Raw genomic sequence first — 27,719 nt, 5'->3', positions numbered from 1 at the left:
CGCAGGCGGTGCTCCTGTGTGTGTGTGCGGCGGTGGGCGTGGCTACAGCGGGCTTCCTCGGCTCCCCGGCCGTCTCCTACTCGGCGGCTCCCGCTGTCCACGCGGCCCCGGCGCTTCCAGGTAAGGCAGCAGCACCCGTCCGAAAGCTGCCAGCACTGTCTGTAAACTATTCTTCTTCACAAGCCATACAACGAAGTTTTCTTTGTAATTTATTGATTAAGGTTTCACTGTAGATAATACATCTGTTTGTATATCAGACTAATATAACAGATACTGTTTGACCGTATTACGACTGTCGTGGTACAATCGAAGTATGATACGCATCTTTGGTTGATTACAGACAAAAATTTTATGTACGAGTATAAACAACTAAAGATGCCTATCGAATTTTTAGTTCAAATGGTTCAAATGGCTCTGAGCACTATGGGACTTAACATCTGAGATTATCAGTCCCCTAGAACTTAAATTACTTAAACCTAACTAACCTAAGGACATCACACACATCCATTCCCGAGGCAGGACTGAAGCGCCTTTAACCGCTTGGCCACACCGGCCGGCCCAAATTTTTAGTCTATCAAAATAATCGTTATACAGTCAACTAACAATTCTTATGTTAATCTGATGTCAACGCAAATGTGTCATGAAATGGAAACCACCGTGAAAATCGAAATGTTTTATTTCCAACAGAGAGCTACATCTTCGAGCTACTCTAATGCACAGTCACAGTGCCGTACCGTGGTTGAACTTTCCATTATCCTCTTCACAGAAGACAGCCGCCTGTGCTTTCGACCAATTCTCTATGCTGCTCGATGTTTGTACCGGCGTCTTGATAGTTAGCCGTTTATGAGGGCAGAGATGAAAATCAAAGGGAGCCAAGTCCGTGCTGTGTGGTGGGTGACCAAACACTTCTCACCGGAAACGCCGCAGGGGCGTCTTCATTTCCCCCGCAGCGTGCGGTCGAGATTCGTCATGAAGCAGGAAATGCATGACAAACACATTATGTGGACTGCTTGAAGTCAGTCGAAATATGTCATCAGTCCTCATACTTGGCGGGAGACACTGTTTTCTAGGCATTGACCGTGCTCAGTGCGCGCTCAGAACTGAAAAGAATGAAGTAATGCGATCGACGATCATACCAGAGACACTGTCCAACACATGTGTGCAAAGCTTCATTGGATTTTGACTGTGGCTTCCGTTTTGCTACTGATTGGACATTAATAAATGAATAGGTCCCCTAAAATGTACAATGAAACATTAAAAATGCTTGTAATGAGTCCAGAATTCTTGAGAATGTTCGAAACTAGTCAGTAATGAAAATATTATGTGCAACTCTGAAGGAAACCTTAACTATCCCAAGTCTAACACAACATTGGAATTAAGTAAAGTTTACTTTTGTATTACTCTTCTTCTTGCGAGGGATTAGCCGAGAGGTCTAAGGCGTGGCAGTCAGGGACTGTGCGGCTGGTCGCGGAGGAGGTTCGAGTCCTCCCTCGGGCATGGGTGTGTGTGTTTGTCCTTAGGATAATTTACGTTAAGTAGCGTGTAAGCTCAGGGACTGATGAGCTTAGCAGTTAAGTCCCATAAAATTTCACACACATTTTTTTCTTCTTCTTTCTTTTTTCTTCGATTTCGGTCATCTATTGAGTACGCGAAGTAACTTCGTATGATTTTGTCTTCCATCACTGGTTCTTTTGGTCTCTCATCTGTCTATAGGCTGATGTAGTTACTGAACTTTATGGGTAAATCCCTAAATCTCATTACCTTGTTTAGAAAAGTTGACTTGTCTAGAATTTCTTCTGTAGAGCTGCGTCCCGTTTCATTTGTCTGGACCAGTTCATTTGTGTTTTGGCGCTTTTGTCGAAATGGTTGAATACTAGTTTATTTTAGTCAATATTTTCCGGTTTCTTCGAACAAAGTGACCATAAAATGATTTTTTGGACACTCTAATTTTATGTAAGTTGCGTAGTATTTTATATTTGTTTTTACTTAGAGTGATTTTCATTACAAAAATATCCTTCGTTAATTGATAAGCCATTACCATTTTATGGGCTCTATTTTTGTTTTCTTCTTTATCTAGACCGTTTGGCTGAATTATTTCCCCTAATCAATCGTAGTCATTCAGTCGAATTGTGGTAACATATCTTCTGCATAGCAATTTTGGAGCATTTTTAATGTTCGTTACGGATTCTGATTTTCCGAAACACATTTGTAATGCAGGCTTTCTCGCCTTCTGTTTCAAAAGGTTTATTTGCTCAGCTGCTGTAACTATGGTTTCGCCTCAGGAAAGGGTACAACGGCTTTACGACAACCTTCCCTGGGCGAATCAGATCATGCATCCAGACGACAGCCACGGTAAATACTGATGAGTGGGCCCATACCTCCAAACTATCTGTAAACTGGGCTCTATTATATACTCAGTGAAATAACATCACATACCCTCTGAACCCACGCAGTTTCCTCTTCCATTTTTGCTTGTATCACTTCTTTTGTCAGACGGTGTATAAAGTGTCCAATTATAGGAAGATACGTCACGGCCTCATCTTCCTTCTTTCCTTGTAATAATTATCACTTATCTGTACTTCATGACAGAAATTTCCAGCTTTTGCTGCTCGGAGGCATTGAAACAACACGAGGGCGAAAGATGAAGGTTTGTGCCGGACAGGCGTTCGAACTCGGATTTCTTACTTTATGTGAGCGGTCGCCTTAACCGTTCGGTCTGTCCAAGGATGTCTCACTTCTGATACAGATCTCTTTATGCCGCACACTACGGTGTAGTGTCTCTTTCCATAATTCCTCTTCGCTCGCATTCCTACTATATTCCCACGAGAGGGCAGACAGTATTGTGGATCTGCGCTGAAATATTCATACGGTGTCAGGCGCAGATATTATAAAGGTGCGCTGTCTATTCTTTGGGATATTCATGTCCAAAAGGACAGACAACATACTTACGTAATAATTATTTTGTGGCCTACTTTTTGGGGACTGGTCAACAGGCACTGCGGCAGCAACAACAGCGGTAGTTGATCAACGGCACGCGCAGTAACTAGTGTCAAATAATAACCGCCGTTACCGACAGGAGCGCTGCCGGCGAGGGCTGACGCGGACTACGACCCGAACCCGCAGTACAGCTTCAGCTACAGCGTGAGCGACGCGCTGACGGGCGACGCCAAGCAGCAGCAGGAGAGCCGCAGCGGCGACGCCGTGCAGGGCAGCTACAGCGTCGTCGAGCCGGACGGCGCCGTCCGCACCGTGCAGTACTCGGCCGCGCCCGGCGCCGGCTTCAACGCCGTCGTCTCCCGCTCCGGCGGCGCGCCACCGCCTCCCGCAGCCGCCAGGGTCGCCGCACCCGCGCCCCTGCCCGGTCAGTACCGCTCAGGCGTCGCCGTAGTTGCTGGGATGTAAAGTCGCCTAATGAACTAAATAACATCTTCAAGAATATCAAACCACTGATATTGAAATCTTCTGGGTTGTTAGAGCGCTTCATATTTTTTTCTAAACGATCGACGTTTCGACCTCTCTGCTGGAATCGTCTTCAGGATCTTGTTGTGTCCACTGTAGATTGAGCGCACGATGTGTATAACAGCCTAGAAGATTTTAACTGCAGTAACAGTGGTCACGAAAGCCTGCAGACTTACATAATATGATACCAGCTGTTTGATTGGGTTAAAGAGTTTCTAGAAAAGGTTGTAAAATTAACTTCCGATGTACACCAACAGACTGCTGGAGGACCATTACTGTCCAGTGTAGATGAACAGCGTGTTCAGAAACCGCCTGAAAACCTTGTAAGGGCGTTGCAGAACAGGCTGTACTGAGAAATAACTGTTAAGAAAGAAATTCGTAATGTTGCGTCGTTTCCGAATTAATTTTCATTGGACTTAGCCAACCAGGCCGCTTTGCGCCCAAATTCAGACGGCCCTCCAGAGACTTCGCCAAACGCGTTCTTCGTTTGGTTTCCCGAAACCGAGCGAGAGAATGATATAAAAGCTGGAGGTGTGACGCTAGTAAGAATCGAACCGTAGCGAAAGTCTGAGCAGTGTCGTGCGCCATCATCATCGAAATCTGTATCTATATCTGTATCCGGCGGGCTGCTTCAATCCGCTCTCGCAACGGCCCGAGTAGCTAATTTCAATGTTAATTAAGTCTGAAACGGTGTAAGGTATCCGATTTTTTATTAACAATTATTTCTCTGCTCAACCTACCCTGCAACACCCTTACAAGCTTTTCAGACTGTTTCTGACCACCCTGTATATCTTCAGCACAAATATTTACACACTCGTTTACGTTCCTGTCGCAGGTTCGAATCCTGCCTCGGGCATGGATGTGTATGATGTCCTTACGTTAGTTAGGTTTAAGTAGTTCTAAGTTCTAGGGGACTGATAACCACCGATGTGAAGTCCCATAGTGCTCAGAGCCACACACGTTTAAGTCTTTATCAAAAATGGTTCATCAAATGGTCATCAGTCCCCTAGAAATTAGAACTAGTTAAACCTAACTAATCTAAGGACATCACACACGTCCATGCCCGAGGCAGGATTCGAACCTGCAACCGTAGCGGTCGCGCGGTTCCAGACTGAAGCGCCTAGAACCGCTTGGCCACACCGGCCGGCTTTAAGACTTTATAATTCCGCTTCTACTGAGATGGTCTGTGTGAAACTCTTCAATAAACGATCAGTAGTCTGTTTTCGTAGCTACAGGGGTATTACAAATGATTGGAGCGATTTCACAGCTCTACAATAACTATATTATTTGAGATATTTTGACAATGCTTTGCACACACATACAAAAACTCAAACAGTTTTTTCAGGCACTCACAAATGTTCGATATGTGCCCCTTTAGTGATTCGGCAGACATCAAGCCGATAATCAAGTTCCTCCCACACTCGGCGCAGCATGTCCCCATCAATGAGTTCGAAAGCATCGTTGATGCGAGCTCGCAGTTCTGGCACGTTTCTTGGTAGAGGAGGTTTAAACACTGAATATATCACATAACCCCACAGAAAGAAATCGAATGGGGTTAAGTCGGGAGAGCGTGGAGGCAATGACATGAATTGCTGATCGTGATCTCCACGACGACCGATCCATCGGTTTTCCAATCTTCTGTTTAAGAAATTCCGAACATCATGATGGAAGTGCGGTGGAGCACCATCCTGTTGAAAGATGAAGTCGGCGCTGTCGGTCTCCAGTTGTGGCATGAGCCAATTTTCCGGCATGTCTAGATATACGTGTCCTGTAACGTTTTTTTTTGCAGAAGAAAAAGGGGCCGTATACTTTAAACCGTGAGATTGCACAAAACACGTTAACTTTTGGTGAATTGCGAATTTGCTGCACGAATGCGTGAGGATTCTCTACCGCCCAGATTCGCACATTGTGTCTGTTCACTTCACCATTAAGAAAAAATGTCGCTTCATCACTGAAAACAAGTTTCGCACTGAACGCATCCTCTTCCGTGAGCTGTTGCAACCGTGCCGAAAATTCAAAGCGTTTGACTTTGTCATCGGGTGTCAGGACTTGTAGCAATTGTAAACGGTAAGGCTTCTGCTTTAGCCTTTTCCGTAAGATTTTCAAAACCGTCAGCTGTAGTACGTTTAGCTCCCTGCTTGCTTTATTCGTCGACTTCTGCAGGCTACGCGTGAAACTTGCCCGCACGGGTTCAACCGTTTCTTCGCTCACTGCAGGCCGACCCGTTGATTTCCCCTTACAGAGGCATCCAGAAGCTTTAAACTGCGCATACCATCGCCGAATGGAGTTAGCAGTTGGTGGATCTTTGTTGAACTTCGTCCTGAAGTGTCGTTGCACTGTTATGACTGACTGATGTGAGTGCATTTCAAGCACGACATACGCTTTCTCGGCTCCTGTCGCCATTTTGTCTCACTGCACTCTCGAGCGCTCTGGCGGCAGAAACCTGAAGTGCGGCTTCAGCCGAACAAAACTTTATGAGTTTTTCTACGTATCTGTAGTGTGTCGTGACCATATGTCAATGAATGCAGCTACAGTGAACTTATGAAATCGCTTCAATCATTTGTAATAGCCCTGTATTTTTATTGCCTCCAGCGGGATTTCAACAATACTGACAAAAAATCAACAGTTGAATTCTTGAAAAAGGTAATAATTAACTGTTTTACCCACCTCCAAAACATTTATTAATAATGACACTTCAAGTTGTTATTTTAAACATTTACGAAAACTTTTGAAATGTTGCATGTTTGAGTTTCAAAGCCCATAAACAGAGAAGAATAAGTATTAAAATACGAATTTCCAAACAGATTTTCATTATTCAATAGGTGAGTTGTGTGTGTGTGAATTCCTAAGGGATCAAAAATCTGAGGTCATCGGTCCCTAGACTTACACACTACTTAAACTATCTTACATTAATTTACGCTAAGAACAACACACCCCCGGCTGGAGGGGCAGCGCAATCCTTGACATGGCGCCTCATACCGCGCGACCACTCCGCGCGGCAGTAGATGAGTTAATAAAATGTCCAACCCATACTTAAACACTGAAAGAATTAACAGTGTTACAGTTTAATCAGCAGAAAACAAATGCCGTTGATTAACAGTGAGGCCCTGAAGTATCGCTACCACCTTGAGCTTAGCCCAGACATCGCTCAATCCCTTCTGTCAGCTCAGACTACTCAAACATATACAGGATAAACTCTAAAACCACTCAGGCAAAAAGTAGCAATAGATTTGGATTACAGAACGGATGCCGAAAGATTTGATTTATCTCTTTCATACCTTACCTGTGAACGACATGCATTTTTATATTTTGACTCAATAATCTTCGACTAGAAAAAATTTATCGTATGAGTGTTTAAAACAGAGCAACCAATTCAAAAACATTAAACTATCATTGCAGCTCTAATACACACGCCTTTAAAAAGGAAACACACAATTTAAAAGTGATTAATTATTTTTACACCCAGGAATGATATCACGAAACAGTAAAAGAGATTCAGTATGCAGGGCACTGCGTTTTGCAATTGGGCTTAGTAATAACAGTTTCTTGTAACTAGGAAATCTGATCTGCATTGAGGTCTAAGACAAATATAACAAACATGAATAAAAACTAGGCATTGTTATATGCGAGAATCTAAATTAAATATATTCAGCAAGGGTTCACTAAAGCAGTACGAATTTTAGAAAATCACAGACAGTACCAGAATCATATGTGACAAAAGGAGCTCATCGTTTCTTCATATGCCGGTCCTTGACTGTATAGTAAATACTGGTAACTATGTGTCCACACACTGAAGAAAGAAAAATGAGAAGCCGACAGTGAAGACGCAAACTCGTGACGACAAAAGAAGTGAGAAGGAGTAATTTTTCAGTGTCGTAGCATCTTCATCCATAACAAGACCAACCAAACCTCCGTTCACGGAGAACAATCCTAGTTACCACGCGGAACAGCAACAAATGAATCCTTAGCGTAGAGCATGCGTGCTGTTAAATCCGCATGACGAAATGGCCGTCCTGACTCTGGCGGGATGCTGGTGAACCTATCGCAATGGTACAGATTACAGAGAAGTCTAATAGCAGCAGGTATCAATAGGCTACTAACGTACACAAGGCTCACCTGTCGACATCAACTTCCCTTTTTAAGATAGATTCCTAGAGATTTATGGCGCTAGATTCGTGGTTCTAAGTGAGATCAATTCAATGGCGTTTCAGAGCATAATTACTAGTTTCGGAGTAAATACAATGTTTGGAACTTACGACTTATCTGTTTTGAGCACGAAACCAATTGCCATTTTATCAAAATTCCGTTTGAAAAAGCGAAGTTGATATGACACATCAGCAAATAATAAAGCTTAAGGAAAAGAATATACGTCATTTAATGACTACGTTTTCAGATTAAGTACAGCGAAAACAAAATTAAGATAACTTAAAACACGTAGGACATGTAGAAGGTCAACAGCTTACGCTTAGGTTGATCATCTTACTACAATTCTTAAAATTAAGAAAGTGTAGTGCACTAGATATTGTAGTAGAGGTACAGGAAGAAATTGAATCTTCACTGGTAGTGTTTCGCCACCCCTGCTCGGGTTTGTAGTGGCACTATTCAGCGGCCTTGTATTAGATTCGTCGTGTTTGCTGTGAGTGGCGGTGGTTACTTCGTATTAGATTACATGTACAAGGGATATTTAAATGAAAAGATATGAACATCGTAACAGCCAATCCAGTTGATTTTTGTATATTCTTCTTTGGGATAAAGTAGTGAGACATCTAGGCAAGCGCCTGTAGTGTTGTCACCTACATCTGGAAAAATCAAAGCTATGCCTTCAGCAGTCAAGGCCTTTTTCGACGTCAGAGATCCGATACTGATTGAATTGCTATAGCACGGAAGAACCATTAACAGTTACCTGTACTGTGAAATACTCCGTATTCTACTCACGACCATCAACATCAAACGGTCTGGGCTGCTCACGGAGGGGTGATTCAGCTTCACGATAACGCGCTTCAACACGCCTCCAAGGTCATCAAAGTGTAATGGCCAAGTACAAGCAGGGGCAGCTTGAGCGTCCGCCTTACAGCCTGGTCATATCGCCCGGCACCTATCATGTGTCTGGACCGCTAAAATAACATCTGAAAGGGAAACGCTTCAACTCGGACGACGACAAACTGAAGGATACAGTGGAGGACCGGCTCCCGTCGCAGCCATGGGAATTCTGGGAACAGGAAGTCCTTTGACTTTTGAAAACGTTGAGATAGTTATGCTGAAGCCTCTAGGGATTACTTTTGAACAAAGACTTGACTTATAGCCATGGTTCTGTTTCGTACTGTTTCTCTTGAACGCCCCTCTTAGATTTATGCCTCGGTTGCATGCTACTTTATTAAAACTGATAACCAGTTTTGAATTTGCAGCCAGCATCGTAATTAAAAGTTACAGCAGCAACACATAGGTGCGTAATCGTCATTGATGATGGCTGGAAGTCTGAAACTTAATTTATGATCGACACATGCACTTGTATAACCTAAAATGGTAGAGAGGTCGTCTGTGTTGTGAGGAGGTGAAAACGTCCTTGCTCAGCGCCTTTGTCTTACAACCGCCGTGCTTATTGTGGTGTTACAGGCCGCCTGGTACCGCTGCCCGCCGCCCTTCCGCGCTTGGCGCCTCTGCCACCCCCAGCCGCTGTCATCGTCAAGACTCCCGCAGTGATCGCCGCCCCCGCTAAGATAGCGTTGGCGCCCCCAGCCGCTCTGCACGGCGCGCCGCTCAAGAGCTCGCACACCGCCGTCACCACGTCACACGCCAGCTACCAGTACTGAGGACCACCGTCCCGTCTTGTGTGTAAATACTTCGTAGTAGCCAATCACTTGTAACCTATTGTGCAAACTATTTAAAAACTCAAATAAAAACGACAAGTTCCACTTAATGTATGTATCAGTTTCTTGTAGTAAAACTAAACAGTAACCAATTTGCTTCCGGCCTAATTAAAATATCACACAAAAGCTACTGTGGTAACTTCAGTTCAGCGCCATTCGATGTGGATAATGTGACTTCCCTACGTTGACAACAAACTACCCTTGACGTGTCTGTGCGAACAGGAGCGCTATTCCAAAGGGTACCAGACGCAGTTACACGTAAATATTACAATTAGTGATGTATTAGGTCTTCAACTTTGCTGCCGCCGTTTTGCAGTAGACGCCAACAGCGGCAAGTGGTGGTGCAGGTGGTAGGTGGTAGGTGCCATACAGATGCGTAGCCATTTATAAACATAGTGGCATCAGAATATTAGTCGATTTATGATTGCGTCATAAAGTTATTCTCGACTGAATATGTCAACTTACGTGCTCATTTGCGTTCATTTCCGGTACGTTTTTATTTTCCGGTTTGACATGAAGAAATCTGCGGCTGGGTGAGACCTACGGTGAGACAACTATTACTGAAAGAACGTGCAGAAAATGGTTTTAACTTTTCAAGAACTATGATTCTGACGTCGAAGACTGGATGGTGGTGGAAGAGAGAAGACTGTCGAAGCTGTTGAAATCGATAGACAATAACAGGGGATAGTTACCTAAAGCGTGTGTTGAGTTTGAGCTGAGTAATGAAAGATAAACGAAGAAATACAGCCATTGAAATGTAAAGGTGATTTTACAGCACGATAATGCTCGACCTCAAGTCGTAAAACCGTCAAAAGATACTTAGAAAAGTTGAAATGGGAAGTCCTACCCGACACGTCGTATTCTCCAGATTTTGGTCCCTCTGACTACCACCTCGTTAGACCAATTGCATACGGCTTTTATTACCAACACTTCCAGTCTTACTAGAAACTGTAAAATTGGATGAATTTACGCATCTCCACATAAGAAGCCCAGTTCTTACGCCGCGGGACTGGTGTTATGCCGGAAAGATGGAACAAAGTAGTGGCCAGCGGCAACAAATACTTTGAATCGTAAAGTTTTGACGCGTTTTTCACAATAAAGTCTCGAACATCGAGAAAAAACAGTGGAAGCTAAGTTGTAGACCTAATTATTACAAATGATGCCAAAACACTGATTTATTCACTAACACAGATACCCAACATCCATGTGATCGTTGCACAGATTGTCCTAGCCTGTACCAGGTCTCTATCAGGGATTAAGTCAAAATCGACAAAATCTCCTTCCCGACTTATTCTCATCCATTGCTACGTATTGTCGCTGGCGTGTTGATATCACGTCGGAATCGCCATCCGCGAGTGTGGCGATTCCTGCAACGAACGGATCGATGCTCCTCTGCCAGTGAGCTGTGACGGAGCCGCTGAGCACGATGGAACTGGAATTGTCCGTAAGGGCACCGACCGCTGCTTGTATCTTGGTCTGCCCAGAGATGTGATACTGTGCATTACTTGCTCCACGTGATTACTGACGTGCAGAATACGTCCCATTATGCTAGCGGGTCTCCGTTGTAGGGCGCTCGAATTGCTAGCAGTCTAATTCCGCCAAGCGAGTAGGCTACCCCGTGCAACTTACCTTGCTAGAGGGAAGGCTAGCTTGGACTGGAATTGCGAACAGGTGGCTCACAGTCACAATAGCTACGCAATTAAATTAGGCACAACACGAAGTTATGCTACAAAGTAGAATAGTAGTGTAACAGTTGTCACCAGCCTGACCAGAGACTAAGTAGCAACCAGCACAGTCAATAACAAGAAGCAACATGTGTATGGCTAGCCGAGAGCGCTAATGCGCTGCTTCCTGGACTCAGGTAGGCGCGCTGGCCCCGGATCAAATCCGGCTGCCGGATTAACGACGAGAGCCGGTGTTCCAGCCAGCCTGGATGTGGTTCTTAGGCGGTTTTCCACATTCCTCTAGGTGAATACCGGGATGTTCCCCACGTCCCTCCTCAGTTACACGACTCACAGACGTTTGAAACACATCCTTACTTTTCCATGAATTACACTAGACGCAGACAGACGGGGTACTCTGATTCTGTCCCAGGGGGTTCAGGGGAGCGGCAGCAAGGGCATCTGGCCACTCCTTCAAATTAACATGCCAAATCCGATTTAACCATGCTCACCCCGCACAAAATGCGGGACAAAGGCGCAAGCGATAGCGATAGAAACATGTGTACGGCTTGATCTACAAGATCCTTGCGGTTGCCTACAATATCGAAGAAACACTCAGCTGCCTCCGCTTCCGCAGAGCAGTGGTAGCGTTACCGTCTACCACTCACAGGGGCCCGGGTTCGATTTCTGCAAGGTGTTATGTGTCTTTCATCATCATTGACATGCAAGTCGCAAAAGTGGTGTTAACTAAAAAGACGCAATACGGCTCCCGAACCCCGAAGGGGATATCCCAGCCAATAAATACCATACTATCATTTTTTTAACTCTGCTACATTGTCACTGCAAGCACTCCCATCTCATCGAAGTCTATTTCATGGATTCCACACCGTAGACGTAGTGAGGTTCGTCTTGTCGCTCGCCCATGATGCCATTAGAGTACGCTAACAGCGCGGCTTCCTGGGTAATTGCCTTGTGTAGCGGTTCACCTTTCGCACACGACTTCCTGTCTCAACGTCGAGAGTCACATAGCGTCACAGGTGGCGGTAGTTGTTCTACCCTCCAGTTCCGTGCTGTTACCTCGCAGCTTCTCTGGAGACGAAGGCTGTGCCGCACTATTGACGGGCGCAGCTAAAAACATTAGAAGTGGAATGTTGCTAAACAAATTTTACGTTAATCTGTAACCTCTTCATCCCTGACACACTCAGTATCCTCCATAAACTGTTTTGAATAACCTTGTGTTTCTCTGCTTCTAAGCAGCCAATTTAATTATTCCTAGACTCTCCCTTGTTTTGGCAAATATTTTTCGTAGGCCTCTTTTTATACGTATTCTGTCTAGTAGCTCTTCGTTTTGTACTCAATCAGTCTACACAATTTTTAACATTCTTCGACAGCACGGAATTTCAAATGTTTCCGGTTCTCTCTTGCCTTGTTTTCCAATGATTTACGTACCGCTCCCGTACAATATTGGGCTCGATATGTTTACTTCCAAGTACTTGTCCCGCATTTCCAAGTCAATATCTTGTACCAGTGCAGCTTTTTTCACCGAAGCCAAACTACTTCTGAAAAAAAAGGAGGAAGGAAGAGTAACGTCCCATCGACATCAAGGTCATCAGAGACGGAACTCAAGCTTGGGTTTAGGAGGTATGGGGAAGGAAATGGGCCGTCCTTTAAGTGGAAAAAACAAATCATAATGGTTATACGTATATTTTAACCTTCTTCCTTCCGATGCGAGTCCTTTGCGCAAAAAATTATTTATCGGTGTGGAAGGTGGTGAAGACTGCCGCAGGTCGGATAGTAATGTTTAAAAAGAAGAAGAATTTGAGTTGATTGCTGCTGTGGTTATCTTACTTCCAAGTATGATTCTTCTCATATTTATTTTCTTTAAACAAGTTTTATTTTGCTACATTTACTAAGTAATCTTATTTTCTAAGTACGAGGATCATCATCTTTTCTGTTACTGTGTGATTCCCGGTCTTGACTATAAGGAAGTCCTTATTCTCATTTATATTAATCTTCAACATCTTATAATTGATTTGTTTGTATTTAAGCCACATTCTGTGCTGTTCTACCCGCTCCATTCAACAGATCTTAACTTTTCCTTACATTTGACCAGAAGGGCTATATCACCTGCGAACCTTAGCACTGGTATCTAATGCTCTTTACTCCTCTTTCGAAATTTTCTTTCAGTTTATTCATCACTTCTTCGACTTTCAAGTAGAACAGATGAGCTACAAACCTATCTAAATCACCTTAATCTCACAACAACGAAGCCAATGAATCACTTCATAAATAAGTCACCGTTCGCAATACAATCTAGATATATAATAGGTGTGAGTACATGTAGCATAGCATTTTTACTGGAGGTTGAAATGAAACCACACATTCTTACTCTTACACTCAGTTATTTCTTCCTCATTCTTTCCTTTCTGTCTCCTTCGCATGTTACTGTTATACGTATCTAACCTCACAATGATACGCAGGTATTCCAATCTAGCTACACTACTGTATCCCTTCATATGTATCAAACTAATTCCTTCAAACAAATTTCTGAAATATTCCATTGACAAAGTAGGTGTCTGAAGATATCCATATCCATATCTTGGTTTGGATCAAAACAAGAAAAAAACGTAAACAGTATGCATTAGAAGATATGAGCACTTGTTCATCTTCGCAACTGTGATAGAGATCTCTTCTACCGAACAAGTGCTTATAACTCTTAAGTTATACATTTTAGAACCAGTGATTACTAAAGTGTTTTGCTTCGCTTATTAACTCCCCCAATTTCGTACTGATCTCATCACATTGTTTGTAACGTTTTTCAATGCACCACTTGCAGCTAACAAGTGGTTCCATTTATTTCGTTAAAATGAAATGTCTACCGTGTAGATTTTTTTACCTAGGTGCATTTATGAATTTGAATTTCACCAACAGACAACATAAAATGAAATGGTGCTCTTCTGCTCCTTTCATATCTTCTTCATTAATAACACTCCTATCTCAGTCCCATCTTACGTAGTGATACACTAAGGCGCAGACTCAAGAGTGAAAACAGTAATAAAAGCGCTTTCAGTTTCTCTGAAAGCCCACAACCGAAAACTATTGCTTAATAGAACCTGGGAAATATGAACTGAAACATTATGATCACTACCAAACACATAGTACAGTGTGTTGTGGGGACATAGCACAGTGAGGAAAATGTAGTGAGGAAAGTGTATAGGGTGTAATAGGTACATACACAGATATTTCTATTGGTGACAGAGGACGGTGAATTGAACAGAATTACATCAGTATTTACGTCATTTGCAGGCTAGTAATTATACCTATTAAAAGTCGTATATTTTTAGGTTGGTTACTACCTCCAAGTATATATGACAAGAGAAAACTATGAACGACTATTTTCCCCTGAGAAGCAGCTCAGGTGTTGAAGCGTGAACGAGTGGACGCAAAACGGTTAGTTTATACTGACAGGCACCACTTGCTGGTGCTGTTACGACCATGCAGAAAACATCTGGTAGTGAAATTTGTGGCATGTTTGTGACAGGACTGCCCAGTGCAGAGAAAAAACAACCAGCACACTGATACGTTCGACAAACAAAACTATCCTCATTTATACCCGTTACACCCTGTTTAACTGGTGCAGAGCCAAATAGAAAATCATTCTAGTGACGATATGGCGAAACCAACTGATGTAAGCGATTTCGTCAAGGCGCAAATTTTTACGACCCGGTACGTGGGCTGTTCATGTACAGCTTTCTTGGACATGAATGTAATCAATTAAACGAATTTTTGCTTGCACTCCTCAAAAATATACGTGGGGTGAGCGATGGAAAGAATCTACATTTTCATATCGGTTACACAGTATAACAAAATATATCGACAGATTTAGAGGAATCCGCAGCTCGTGGTCTAATGGCTAGCCTTGCTACCTCTGGATGTTGGGGTCCCGGGTACGATTCCTAGCCTGGTTTGGGATTTTCTCCGCCCGGGCACTGGGTGTTTGTGGTGTCCTCATCAGTTCATCGTTGTTCGTGAAAGTAGCTAGACTGGGCTGTGTAAAGATTTAGACTGTGTACGGGCGCAATTGAGCGACCCACAAACCAAACATCAACAGACTTAGAGAAGTTGTAGACGCAGGCTGTTCTGTCGCAGTGGGCCTGACAGTATTCAGGAAGTCAGATGGCGTCTATTGCGTCCGCACTTGTCGTAACAACACCGCAGAAACGCTAAGCGCCTTGACTCAAAATGGGTCAGCACTACGACTCACATAACCTATCAAGCGGGTGGCCCAGCGCTAGGCGTTATGCCTTGCAACTTCGATGCCTTGCGTTTAGACAAACACAGGAATTGAACAAAAATGTGGAAACACCGCGAGAAATGCATGCTTCAGCATGACTGCAGTTGATAGCCAAGCCTGAAGGTCGCATTTTTGTATTTGACAAGGAATGGCTTGAGTGCAACGTCGTCAGTACGTTGCAAGTGTTCTGTGTACTGTAGAGTGCGTTATGTCAGAGTTAACTCAATTCGAACGTGAACAAATTGTTGGTGGTAGTGTGAGAGGTGCTTCCGTAACCAAGGTAGCAGAAATGTTTAGTGTTTCTAGTGGTACAGTATCGAAGGTTTATATCGCAGCAAGGAAATCTGGAAAACATCTTCCGCTACGTCTGAACGCGGAAGAAGGGTATACTGAATGATCGTGAAGGATGGTCACTGAAGAGAATCGTGACGAAAAATGCGACACCTGAAAAAGCCACTGCAGAACTGAATATCACACTCGCGAACCCTGTCAGCATTGAAAGCACATGATGTGAGCTCCGTAAGCATGGAATTGCAGAGAGAGATGAATTACAAAACTAATCATCAGTGACGAAATGCCCGTAACAGGAAAATGTATACAGAAGCCATAAAATCTCAACCATGGAGCAATGGACGAATCTAATTTGGTCGGATTTGTTTCATACTGTTTCCAACCTCAGGTCCAGTTCTCGTTCCAGGAGTGGAACAAGGCGAGAATTCGGCGATGTTCTGGGCACCCGTATCGAGCTATTCCATGATCCCATGGTTACTCTGCAATAGCGCATTATTTTCACGGATTATGTGGCAATTTTGACTGATCGGATCCACCCTACGGTACAGTATTTGTGCCATAACGATGTTGCTGTATTCCAGGACGGCAGGGCCCCTCTTCACGTAGGTAGCACCGTCCAGGACTGCTTTTATAAGCATGAGGACAAGTTACCACATCTCCCCTCTCCAGCATAATCTACTTGTCTACTACGGACAGAATTATTTGTGATCGGTTAATATATCCATTACCGTTACTTAAACCTGTTATTATTTGGCAGGAAGAATGATATTCCCTCGAAAGCACATAGGACCTGTGTTTATCCATTTCAAAATACGGAAGTTGTTTTGAATCCCAGAGGTTTTCGAACACCATATTAGGCACAGTAATGTGCTGTGTTTTCGCTGTTCCCAAATTTTTGTTCAACACCCGCACTCCTTAAGGCAATGCGTGACGCAGGGTACATAGGACCCATATCAATTCCGTTTGCGTATTGAAAGAAGGAAAAAAAATTGTCAATATATCTCTTTACGGGCTGTGTCTTTTTTCTTTCTTTTACAGCCTGTATGTAAAGTTCTTCTTGGTGCTTGAAAGCCGATGCTTCTTCTGCACGTGTGTGAAGTTTAGAACAATTCCGAAGGATTGCAGTTCCGTAGTGAACCATCCAAGTGGTGTCTGCGCGAGATACATCTTACGAGGAACCCGCTACAGTGAAAATGTTGTTGCGGAAAAGGAAACCGTGTTGAACATCCATAAACGTTTGTGTGTAAAATGGCACACATAACAAATGTTATTGTTGTCATCAAATTATAACCGTGTAAATAAATATGTTCTGAGAAATTTTTTCTGCATTGTTTAATGAACGACACTCGTACGTTGATGGCAGCATAATGATCTCCGTTCGATTTTGCTGTAGCTCCTACTCGATAAAGACGCTCTTGTTGCACGTTACACACGAGGGGTGCTATGCTTGTTTCCTTCATGGAAACACCATATACAAACCATATTTTTGTTACAACCTGTATGTAAGGTGAACTCGAACCGCTCCGACGAAATTTCGAAGGCAGTTCACTGATACATCCTGTATGTTTTGGCAAAATGTGGTCTTTGGTGCTCGTTACAGAGAAATGGCATTTCATTTTATTTGTCACTCTGCTTCTCTTTGTATCTGTTCTGAACTGAAAATGTCTGCACACGTGTGTAAATGTCGACGGTATGTACTGCGTGCGTAATTGTAAAATTACTGTAGGCTGCAATAGACTGTCATACGTAAACTACAGTAGTTTACCTAGAGCCTTTCGTCAGTTACGGTCGTATATTTAATACGTGTCTTGCATACCATCGGGCATTACCTCAAAACGATCGCTTTCTTTACATATACGATCGATGCCCTACTAGATTCCCCTTCAATTCGGAAGCAGTGAACCATTAGAAACTGACGATATATAAAGGGCCACGTAACCGTTGGACCATTTTTGTTCTACATAGTTATCCACCTGTTTCTTAAGTAAAATAAACAGTATTTATAGCAAAACTGAAACTGTTAATGTGCAATTCAGGTCTTGTTCGAAAATGCTGCCAATACTAGAAATAATCTTGCCATTTACTACGTCGTTATATACTTTACCAAACCTACCGAACTGTTGTCTTGGTAGAGCGCAACTCTAACTGTATGTCTTTGCTGTAAACATAGTTGTTCCGTTGAATCACGGTACGTATTGTTGACGACAATAACACGCACATTTCTCGACGCCCTCGAGCTTGCATTCAGAACTTCCTCAATCTGTCTAATACACTGCTGCACCATATTCACTAAATGTAGTGCAAGTGCGTTGGAATGATGCAATGCCGAGCTGTTCCTAAAGCGACGTCTAGCAAATTGCAGTACTGACAGTGAGGATTTTTCCGTTGCTTCTGGAGACTGGATGTTACACGCTCTTTTTCTGCTGTGAAACTATTTTTGCGGAAACAAATATAACTCGTGTAACAAACCGGATAAATTATACGAGTAAATACATTATTACTCTGTAACGGGACGTAAGGCAACGGATCACTTAAACTAAAATACTTCTGAACAGCCTCCAAAATTTTCTCGTTGGAGCTCGGGTTTATGTTGTATAAATGACTGCGGAGTGTGTAAATGGACAGTAAACATTAAAAAACTTCTAAAGTCTGGAAGTGATAATCAGGTCACACAGTCAAAGAGAGCAAAGATAATTTACACCACGGAGTTTCCGCTTCACAGATCCCACAATGGAAAACAACCGCAAGACCTTCCCAAATTTATGCCTCAGAGTTTCCTAAGGTCGCCATAGAGCTCTGAATTCGCAACAAAGGTCACAAAGGATCTAGGCGTATTTCTTAATCAGGCAAAGAGAAACGTGGCCGGACTGGAAGCAATATTTGCACAGCCACTACAGAATGGAGGCGAAGTTTTTTTATAGCGGGACCATTTGGCGTCAGGCAGTGATATAGGAGCTCTATAGGCTCTCTTCCCGTCGTTTCGCAGAGGAATGGCGGCAGGATGGCAGAACGAGGATCGTCCGGTGCAGCTGTGACTGCCGCAAAAGCGACGCGACGCCAGCGTAAAGTTCGTCACGTTTTACAGCCCGCGCTGCTCTGCGATCGTAAATCTGCGACGGCGATCGTTAAGGCCGAGGAGGAGCCGTGCCTCGCTTTTGTAAAACGCTATTCATCTCGCAAGGCTGCAGGCCACGTTACGGGGAAGCGAATGTCCTCATTGTATCCAAGAAAGCTTGCCGGTATGCATCTGCGTTATGGTATAGCTTGTATAGTACGTCTGAGAGGAGGTTAATGATGTGGGAAACGGTGCTGGAACTTTCAACGTGATCCGAAGCAACAAAGAGAGTTTACGCATTTTCAGCCCTTCCGTTTCGCACCCTTCTGTGGCCTGATCACCAGAGAGGGGTCGGTTAAATGGACATTGGGGAGGGGGGGGGGGCGGCGTGTGCAACATGTGACATTGAATAAAATGGCAGAGGATCCCTCTAAGACCTCCAGTTAGGTAGCTGCCTCTTTGTCACCCACGCACCTTTGTTGAGCACCATAAAAATGTACCTGTGCAGACATTACTGTCATTTCGATCTCTATTCACTTACAGGCAGCCAACCTTTTTGACATCCCTGCCGTATTGCACACTACATCTACATACATACTCCGCAATCGACCATACGGTGCGTGGCGGAGGGTACCTCGTACCACAACTAGCATCTTCTCTCCCTGTTCCACTCCGAAACAGAACGAGGGAAAAATGACTGCCTAAATGCCTCTGTACGAGCCCTAATCTCTCTTATCTTATCTTTGTGGTCTTTCTGTGAAATGTAAGTTGGCGGCAGTAAAATTGTTCTGCAGTCAGCCTCAAATGCTGGTTTTCTAAATTTCCTCACTTGCTAACAGGCGTTAGAGCAGCAGTGTGGCTGCCTCCTGTCACCTGGAGAGCTAAGAGATGACAGTCTCCGTGCTGAACAAAGGAACGCAGGTGGCATGAGGGTGTCGCCGAACTCAGGGGTCTTAGAGGAACCCTTTGCCGTTTTATTCCGCTTTTGTCAATGTCGCACTCCCCTGTGATCACGCCTCAGACGGGCGCGAAACAAGAAAACTGAAAAAGCATAAGCACCATTTGCTGCTTCGGATCGCATTCAGATTTCGTCGAATGGTTTTGAACTTTCCACAGTGGTTCCACCTTGTGTATCAGAGCAAAAATTGCGGCCGCGCTACACTGTAAAGCTGTCAGATAACGTTCAATGGGGTAGCAACACCACGATGTTCTCAGAGAAGCGTTGAATCGTCCGCGATGTGTCAGTAGTGTCAAAAATTGTTAATAAAGCCGTACTGTTGCACATTGCTCGTTTCCGGCCGCGAGTTTTTTCTTAATGAACACAACACAAACACATTTCTATGACAAAGAAGGTTACATCCGGTCAAGTGGAAGAATGCGACTTTTGTAAATGTTAGCGTAGTAATTTGTTATATCACGATCACACCACGCGGGGGCGCGAAACACGAGGGCTGAAAACGAATAAGCAGCCTTTCGTACTTAGGATCACATTCAAATTTTGTCGAATAATTTTGAACGGTTCCTAGCTGCCCACCCTGTTTTTTTTTTTTTTTAGTCATCAGTGTTCTGACTGGTTTGATGCGGCCCGCCAAGAATTCCTCTCTTGTGCCAACCTCTTCATCTCAAAGTAGCACTTGCAACCTACGTCCTCAATTATTTGCTGGATGTATTCCGATATCTGTATACCTCAACAGTTTTTGCCCTCTACAGCTCCCTTTATTACCATGGAAGTCATTCCTTCAAGTCTTAACAGATGTCCTATCCTAGTGTCCCTTCTCCTCATAAGTGTCTTCCACATGTTCCTTTCCTCTCCGATTCTGCGCATAACCTCCTAATTCCTTACCTTATCAATCCACCTAATTTTCAACATTCGTCTGTAGCACCACATCTCAGATGCTTCGTTTCTCTTCTGTTCCGGTTTTCCCATACTCCATGTTTCACTACCATACAATGCTGTACTCCAGACGTACATTCACAGAAATTTATTCCCCAAATTAAGACTGATATTTGATATTAGTAGTCTTCTCTAAGCCACGAATGTCCTTTTAGCCATTGCTAGTCTGCTTTTGATGTCCTCCTTGCTCCGTCCGTCATTGGTTATTTTACTGCGTACGTAGCAGAATTCCTTAACTTGATCTACTTCGTGACCATCAATCCTGATGTTAAGTTTCTCGCCATTGCCTTTTTTAATACTTCTCATTACCTTCGTGTTTCTTCAATTTACTCTCAGTCTATACTCTGCATTCATTAGACTGTTCATTCTTCTACACTTTCACTGAGGATATCATGTCATCAGCAAACCGTACCATTGATATCCTTTCACCTTGAATTTTAATTCCACTCCTGAACCTTTCTTTTATTTCCATCATTGTTTCCTCGATGTACAGATTGAACAGAAGCATCGAAAGGCTACATCCTTGTCTTTAACCCTTTTTAACAGGACCACTTCGTTCTTGGTAGTCCACTCTTATTATTCCCTCTTGGCTGTTGTATATATTGTACATGATCCGTCTCTCCCTATAGCTTACCCTACTTTTTCAGAATTTCTAACATCTTGCACCATTTTACAGTGTCGAATGCTTTTTCCACGTCGACAAATCGTATGAACGTGTCTTAATTTTTCTTTAGTCTTTCTTTCATTATTAACCGCAACGTCAGAACTGCCTCTCTCGTGCCTTTACGTTTCCTAAAGCCAAACTGATCGTCGTCTAGTGCATCCTCAATTTTCTTTTCAATTCTTCTGTATATTATTCTTTTAAGCAACTTGGATGCATGAGATGTTAAGCTGATTGTGGGAAAATTCTCGCATTTGTCAGCTCTTGTCGTCTTCGGAATTGTGTGAATGATGCTTTTCCGAAAGTCAGATGTTATCTCGCTATACTCATACATTCTACACACCAACGTCAATATTCGTTTTGTTGCCACTTCCCCCAATGGTTTTAGAAATTCTGATGGAATTTTATCTATCCCTTCTGCCGTATTTGATCTTAAGTCCTCCAAAGATCTTTTAAATTCTAATTCTACTACTGGATCCTCTCTCTCTCTTCTAAATTAGCTCTTGTTTCTTCATCTATCACATCAGACAAATCTTCCCCCTCATAGAGGCTTTCAATGAACTTTTCCCACGTATCCGCTCTCTCCAGTGCATTTAACAGTGGTGGAATTCCCGTTGCACTCTTAATGTTATCATACTTGCTTTTTATGACACCGAAGGTTGTTTTGACTTCCCTGAAAGGTAAGTGTGTCCTTCCGACAATAAATTCTTTTTCGATGTTTTCACATTTTTCCTGCAGCCATTTCGTCTTAGCTTCCCTGCACTTCCTATTTATTTCATTCCTCAGCGACTTGTATTTCTCCATTCCTGTGTTTCCCGGAACATTTTGTACTTCCTCGTTTCATCGATCATCTGAAGTATTTCTTCCGGTACCCATGGTTTCTTCGCAGTTAACTTCTTTGTACCCATGTTTTCCTTCCCAACTTCTGTGATGGCCCTTTTTAGAGATGTCCATTCCTCTTCAACTGTACTGCATACTGAAATATTCCTTATTGCTGTGTCTAAAGCCTTAGAGAACTTTAAGCGTGTCTCGTCATACCTCAGTACTTCTGTATCCCACTTCTTTGCGTATTGATTGTTCCTGACTAATGTCTTAAACTTCAGCCTACTCTTCATCACCATTATATTGTGATCTGAGTCTATATCTGTTCCTGGGTACGCCTTACAATCAAGTATCTGCCTCAAGAATGAGATTTTCACTCTGCAGCGGAGTGTGCGCTAATATGAAACTTCCTGGCAGATTAAAACTGTGCCCCCCACCGAGACTCGAACTCGGGACCTTTGCCTTTCGCGGGCAAGTGCTCTACCATCTGAGCTACCGAAGCACGACTCACGCCCGGTCCTCACAGCTTTACTTCTGGCAGAAAGCTACCGAAGCACGACTCACGCCCGGTCCTCACAGCTTTACTTCTGCCAGAAAGCTACCGAAGCACGACTCACGCCCGGTCCTCACAGCTTTACTTCTGCCAGAAGTACTTCTGGCAGAAGTAAAGCTGTGAGGACCGGGCGTGAGTCATGCTTCGGTAGCTCAGATGGTAGAGCACTTGCCCGCGAAAGGCAATGGTCCCGAGTTCGAGTCTCGGTCGGGCACACAGTTTTAATCTGCCAGGAAATTTAAGTATCTGCCTGACCATGATGTAGTCTAACTGGAATCTTCCCGTTTCAGCCGGCCTTTTCCAAGTATACCTCCTCCTCTTGTAATTCTTGAGCTGAATATCCGCTATTTTTAGCTGGAACTTGTTACAGAACTCAAATAGTCTTTCTCCTCTCTCATTACTTGTCCCAAGCTCGTATTCTCCTGCACTCTTTTCTTCTACTCCTTCCCCTACAATCACATTCCAGTCCCACATGACTATTAGATTTTCATCTCCCTTTACATACTGTATTACCTGTTCAGTATACTCATTCACTTTCTCTATCTCTTCATCTTCAGCTTGCGGCGTCAGCTTGTAAACCTGAGCTATCGTTGTCGGTGTTGGCTTGGTGTCGATTCTGATAAGAACAAACCTGTCACTGAACTGTTCACAGTAACATACTCTCTACCCTACCTTCCTATTCATAACGAATCCTACTCTCGTTGTACCATTTTCTGCTGCTATTCATATTACCCTACACTCATTTTACCAGAAATCTTTTGTCTTCTTTCCACTTCACTTCACTGACCCCTACTATACCTAGATTTAGCCTTTGCATTTTCCTTTTCAGATTTTCTAGTTTCCCTACCACGTTCAAGCTTCCGAAATTCCACGCCCCGACTCGTAGAACGCTATCCTTTCGTAGATTATTCAATCGTTTTCTCATGGTAGCCTCCCCCGTGGTAGTCCCCTCCCATAGATCCGAATGGGGGAATATAACAGAATATTTTGCCAGAAGAGAGATCATCATGACACTTCTTCAGTTACAGGCCACATTTCCTATGGAGCCACGTTACGTGACTTTACTGCAGTGGTTTCCATTGCCTTTCGCATCCTCATGCTGTTGATCTTTGCTGATTCTTCCACCTTTAGGGGCAGTTTCTCACCCCTAGGACAAGAGAGTCCCTGAACCTCTGTCCGCTCCTCCGCCCGCTTTGACAAGGCCTTTGGCAGAATGAGGGTGTCTTCCTATGTCGGAAGTTTTCGGCCGCCAATGTATACTAGAGCAAAAACTGCTATCGCACTACAGTCTGAAGCGACCAGATCACGTTCCATGGCGCTGCAGCACTACGATGTCCTTAGTAGAGTTGAATCGTTCGGGCAGGGTGTCATCAATGACGAACTTCTCAAGAACGTCGTCTTGTTGTTCATTTCACAGTGAACTGTCGTTTCCAGGTACGAAATGTGTGGGAACCAACGCTCCAAAGGATGAGATGGTTTCATTGACACCATTTATTTCATTCCTTGAGGCCTATCCGTGTCGATTCTGAGCGGTGGAGTGTCTGAAATGTTTTCCTCGGCCACCTATTAGAAAACCGCGTGTCTTCAACACTGGAAGTAACGGTCTGATCTCCACTGCAGAGGCGTCAAAAAAGGGGTAAAACATTGCTAAGAGCAGGTGTGACGATCTTCCTGTCGTGTGACAATGTTGGCGTAGGGCAGAACTGTGGTCCAATTTGGAGGCAATTTGACATCATTAACCTGCTATACATCACACATGACCTTTTTAGCTCTGGCCTTTTTCCGCACGGTTTCGACACCTTGCTGTATGGAGCGTCGTCGATCTAGAGGGTGATTTACAGGGCGATCAATTGGTGATAATTACAGCGGTTCAACAAAATGATTCCGTAATTGTGTTACACACTGTTTTTAGATGCTCATGTCAGGCTCCTAGTAACGTCGGTATCGGGATACAACCAGAATGACAACACAGCTATACATGTTATAGAGAAACTATTTGAATAGCTAATACAGTATGCCACAATGACGTGAATCGTAACCGCGCTCCAGAACGAATGTGCACTTAAACCGAATGATTGATATATTTCATCATCATAACTGTTATAAACGTTGATACACTGCCTGAGAAAATAAGTGAAAAACACAGAAGGGGAGGAGGACACGAAATGAATCTTCAGTGCTTGAGAGAGTACGTGATTTTATTTCACTGATCACTAATCGTGTCACATTTACAAAGAACTTGGCAATGTCACCCCACTTTTCAATGCAATGTTGGGCTGAATGCGCACACTGACTCGGTCGGGAACGGTTCATAAAGCTGTTGTAGCCCCACAACTGTTGTAACTGGAGCTTGATATTCTGTATACTGGCACTGGTATGCAGTTCACATCCGATCTCGTCTTACACATGGTTCTACCGTGGACAGATCCTGGGATCTTGCTAGCTATGGTAGCTCCTCAAAATAACGTAAACATACACTACTGGCCATTAAAATTGCTACACCGCGAAGATGACGTGCTACAGACGCGAGATTTAACCAACAGGAAGAAGATGCTGTGATATGCAAATGATTAGCTTTTCAGAACATTCACGCAAGGTTGACATGAGGAAAGTTTCTAACCGATTTCTCATACCCAAACAGCAGTTGACCGGCGTTGCCTGGTGAAACGTTGTGATGCCTCGTGTAAGGTGGAGAAATGCGTACCATCACGTTTCCGACTATGATAAAGGTCGGATTCTAGCCTAACGCGATTGCGGTTTATCGTATCGCGACATTGCTGCTCGCGTTGGTCGAGATCCAATGACTGTTAGTGGGTTCAGGAGGGTAATACGGAACGCCGTGCTGGATCCCAACGGCCTCGTATCACTAGCAGTCGAGATGACAGGCACATTATCCGCATGGCTGTAACGGATCGTGCAGCCACATCTCGATCCCTGAGTCAATAGATGGGGACGTTTGCAAGACAACAACCATCTGCACGAACAGTTCGACGACGTTTGCAGCAGAATGGACTATCAGCTTGGAGACCATGGCTGCGGTTACCCTTGACGCTGCATCAAAGACAGGAGCGCCTGCGATGGTGTACTCAACGACGAACCGCCGTGCACGAATGGCAAAAAGTCATTTTTTTCGGATGAATCCAGGTTCTGTTTACAGCACCATGATGGTTGCATCCTCGTTTGGCGACATCGCGGTGAACGCACATTGGAAGCGTGTATTCGGCATCGCCATACTGGCGTATCACCCGGCGTGATGGAATGGGGTGCCATTGGTTACACGTCTCGGTCACCTCTTGTTCACATTGACGGCAGTGGACGTTACATTTCAGATGTGTTACGACCCGTGGCTCTACCCTCCATTCGATCCCTGCGAAACCCTACATTTTATGCTCCATACAGCGACTTCAAATACCACACGCAAGCATTTTATATTCTCTCGCTCACTATGCACTGTCTATTAGTCTTACAGAATAAATGAAAAGGACATTTCTGTAAGAAATTTAACGTCATTAAATTTTTTTACTGGGATGCGTTTTCGGTAGAGGCCAGTGTTCCAATTATGTGATAAAGCCGATCCGAAGGGGCAACTCAGTCACTCTGTATTAAATAAATAGTCAGTCTCTTCTAACATCATGCAGTCAACTATAATATTTCTTTTAACCATGTTACGATATGCATAACATTCAAGAATTACGAGGCCCTATTTCAAAAAGTGCACATTACGTGATGCACGTCATGCATGAGATGATGACTCAGTGTAACTAGAGGTTGTCGTGGTAACGAGAGTAATGTTTGCTATACCCCTTGCCCTTTCACGCTGACGGCATAATATTTTATAGCGACAATACGACCCGTTGCCATCCAAGAGGGAAACTTCGCACCGCTGTTTGTGACCTCTAGCACACTGCGGATCCTCTGACGTCACTAGGTGTTTGTTGCTGCTAGTGCGGTGCTGCGGCCGCGGCCGCGGCGAGTGAGGTTCGGCCCCCAGCCGCAGTCGTCAAATATTAGCAATGCTGAGCGACGGTGGCGCTGTTTGACTTAGGCATTTCGCTGTTTGAAGGCTGAGGGGCTTAAAGCGGAGAGCCTCGGTGTCACCGTTAGGCGGACGGCACTGTCCGATTCAGAAGCAGGCCGGCATCTTGCCTGCTTATAACGTGTGTGCACCATCATTGCGGAAACAGGTCGGCGTGTGTGTGCAACTCTAGTCACGTCACGTCACGTGTGATGCACTGAACATGTCCGCTCAGCGGGAAGCTATGGACGTCACTGACAATCGTATTTATCGTAACAGAAAAATAGACACGTCTTACCGAACATAAGGGATGAGCAACAGTTTTCATGAACATCTGGCTTCTTTGTAAAAGCACAACTAGAAAATAACGATACTGCGGTACTACAGCCACGTTATCGATTGCATATAAGAGGTATAGTCATTAGGGTTTAGAAGTGAAGTCATTAAGGTTTAAACAACACCTAGAAAGAGTTTGGAAGATGGAGTTTTTGGAGCAAACTGGCACTTTTCATGTATGGCATAATTGTCCCACACTATGCGTAAGTGACTACTTGACCACATAAAATTCTCAGCCTAAGACGCAATTTATTTCTTCTCATTATTCGTTTCGGCGAAGAGCCATCGTAAAGTCTGTCGTAAGACAGAAAGGTATAAAAATGTAATACAGATTATCCATGTAAATGAAAATGTTAACGTCCACTTGTAAAAATAGTGTATCTCCGAAAGATCTTAGCTGATTGAAATTCGAGACAACCTTGCATTCAGATAAGGCGGGGCTTAAGGTATTTGAGTCTTTCGTAACGAGGTTACTCTATTATTAAATTTATACAAATGTAAATATTACACACATGGAAAAAAGTACGTAAAAACCAGCTTATACCAGTGGAACATTGTGTCAAAATTCAAACTAGTCTGTCAAAAACTTTCGTTGTTTTGCGATTAGGAACATCCACATATTCTATGTAAGTAAAAACGTATACGTTAGTTTCTTCAAAATCTCAAGTCTCTTCGTGGATTGCTTTGAAGTTTTGACACAACCTTTTATTCGAACAGTCGACTGTTTTATATACTACTCGTACGCCATATATATATATATATATATATATATATATATATATATATATATGTGTGTGTGTGTGTGTGTGTG

At 43.6% G+C, this 27,719-nt stretch overlaps 1 protein-coding gene across 1 annotated transcript; it reads left to right on the top strand.

Moving 5' to 3' along the window:
• Positions 1-1,260: 1,260 nt before the first annotated feature.
• Positions 1,261-9,376, top strand: LOC126092807 (cuticle protein 7-like). Its single transcript, XM_049908535.1, has 3 exons — positions 1,261-1,303; positions 3,077-3,361; positions 9,073-9,376. The coding sequence occupies exons 1-3, from the start codon at positions 1,261-1,263 to the stop codon at positions 9,267-9,269; spliced, it is 525 nt and encodes a 174-aa protein (XP_049764492.1). The 3' UTR covers positions 9,270-9,376.
• Positions 9,377-27,719: the final 18,343 nt, after the last annotated feature.

Source organism: Schistocerca cancellata, chromosome 7 (genome assembly GCF_023864275.1).
Source record: "Schistocerca cancellata isolate TAMUIC-IGC-003103 chromosome 7, iqSchCanc2.1, whole genome shotgun sequence".
Classification (NCBI taxonomy): domain Eukaryota; kingdom Metazoa; phylum Arthropoda; class Insecta; order Orthoptera; family Acrididae; genus Schistocerca; species Schistocerca cancellata.
The sequence above is the reverse complement of the archived record's forward strand: the minus strand, read 5'-3'. Positions and strand labels throughout refer to the sequence as shown.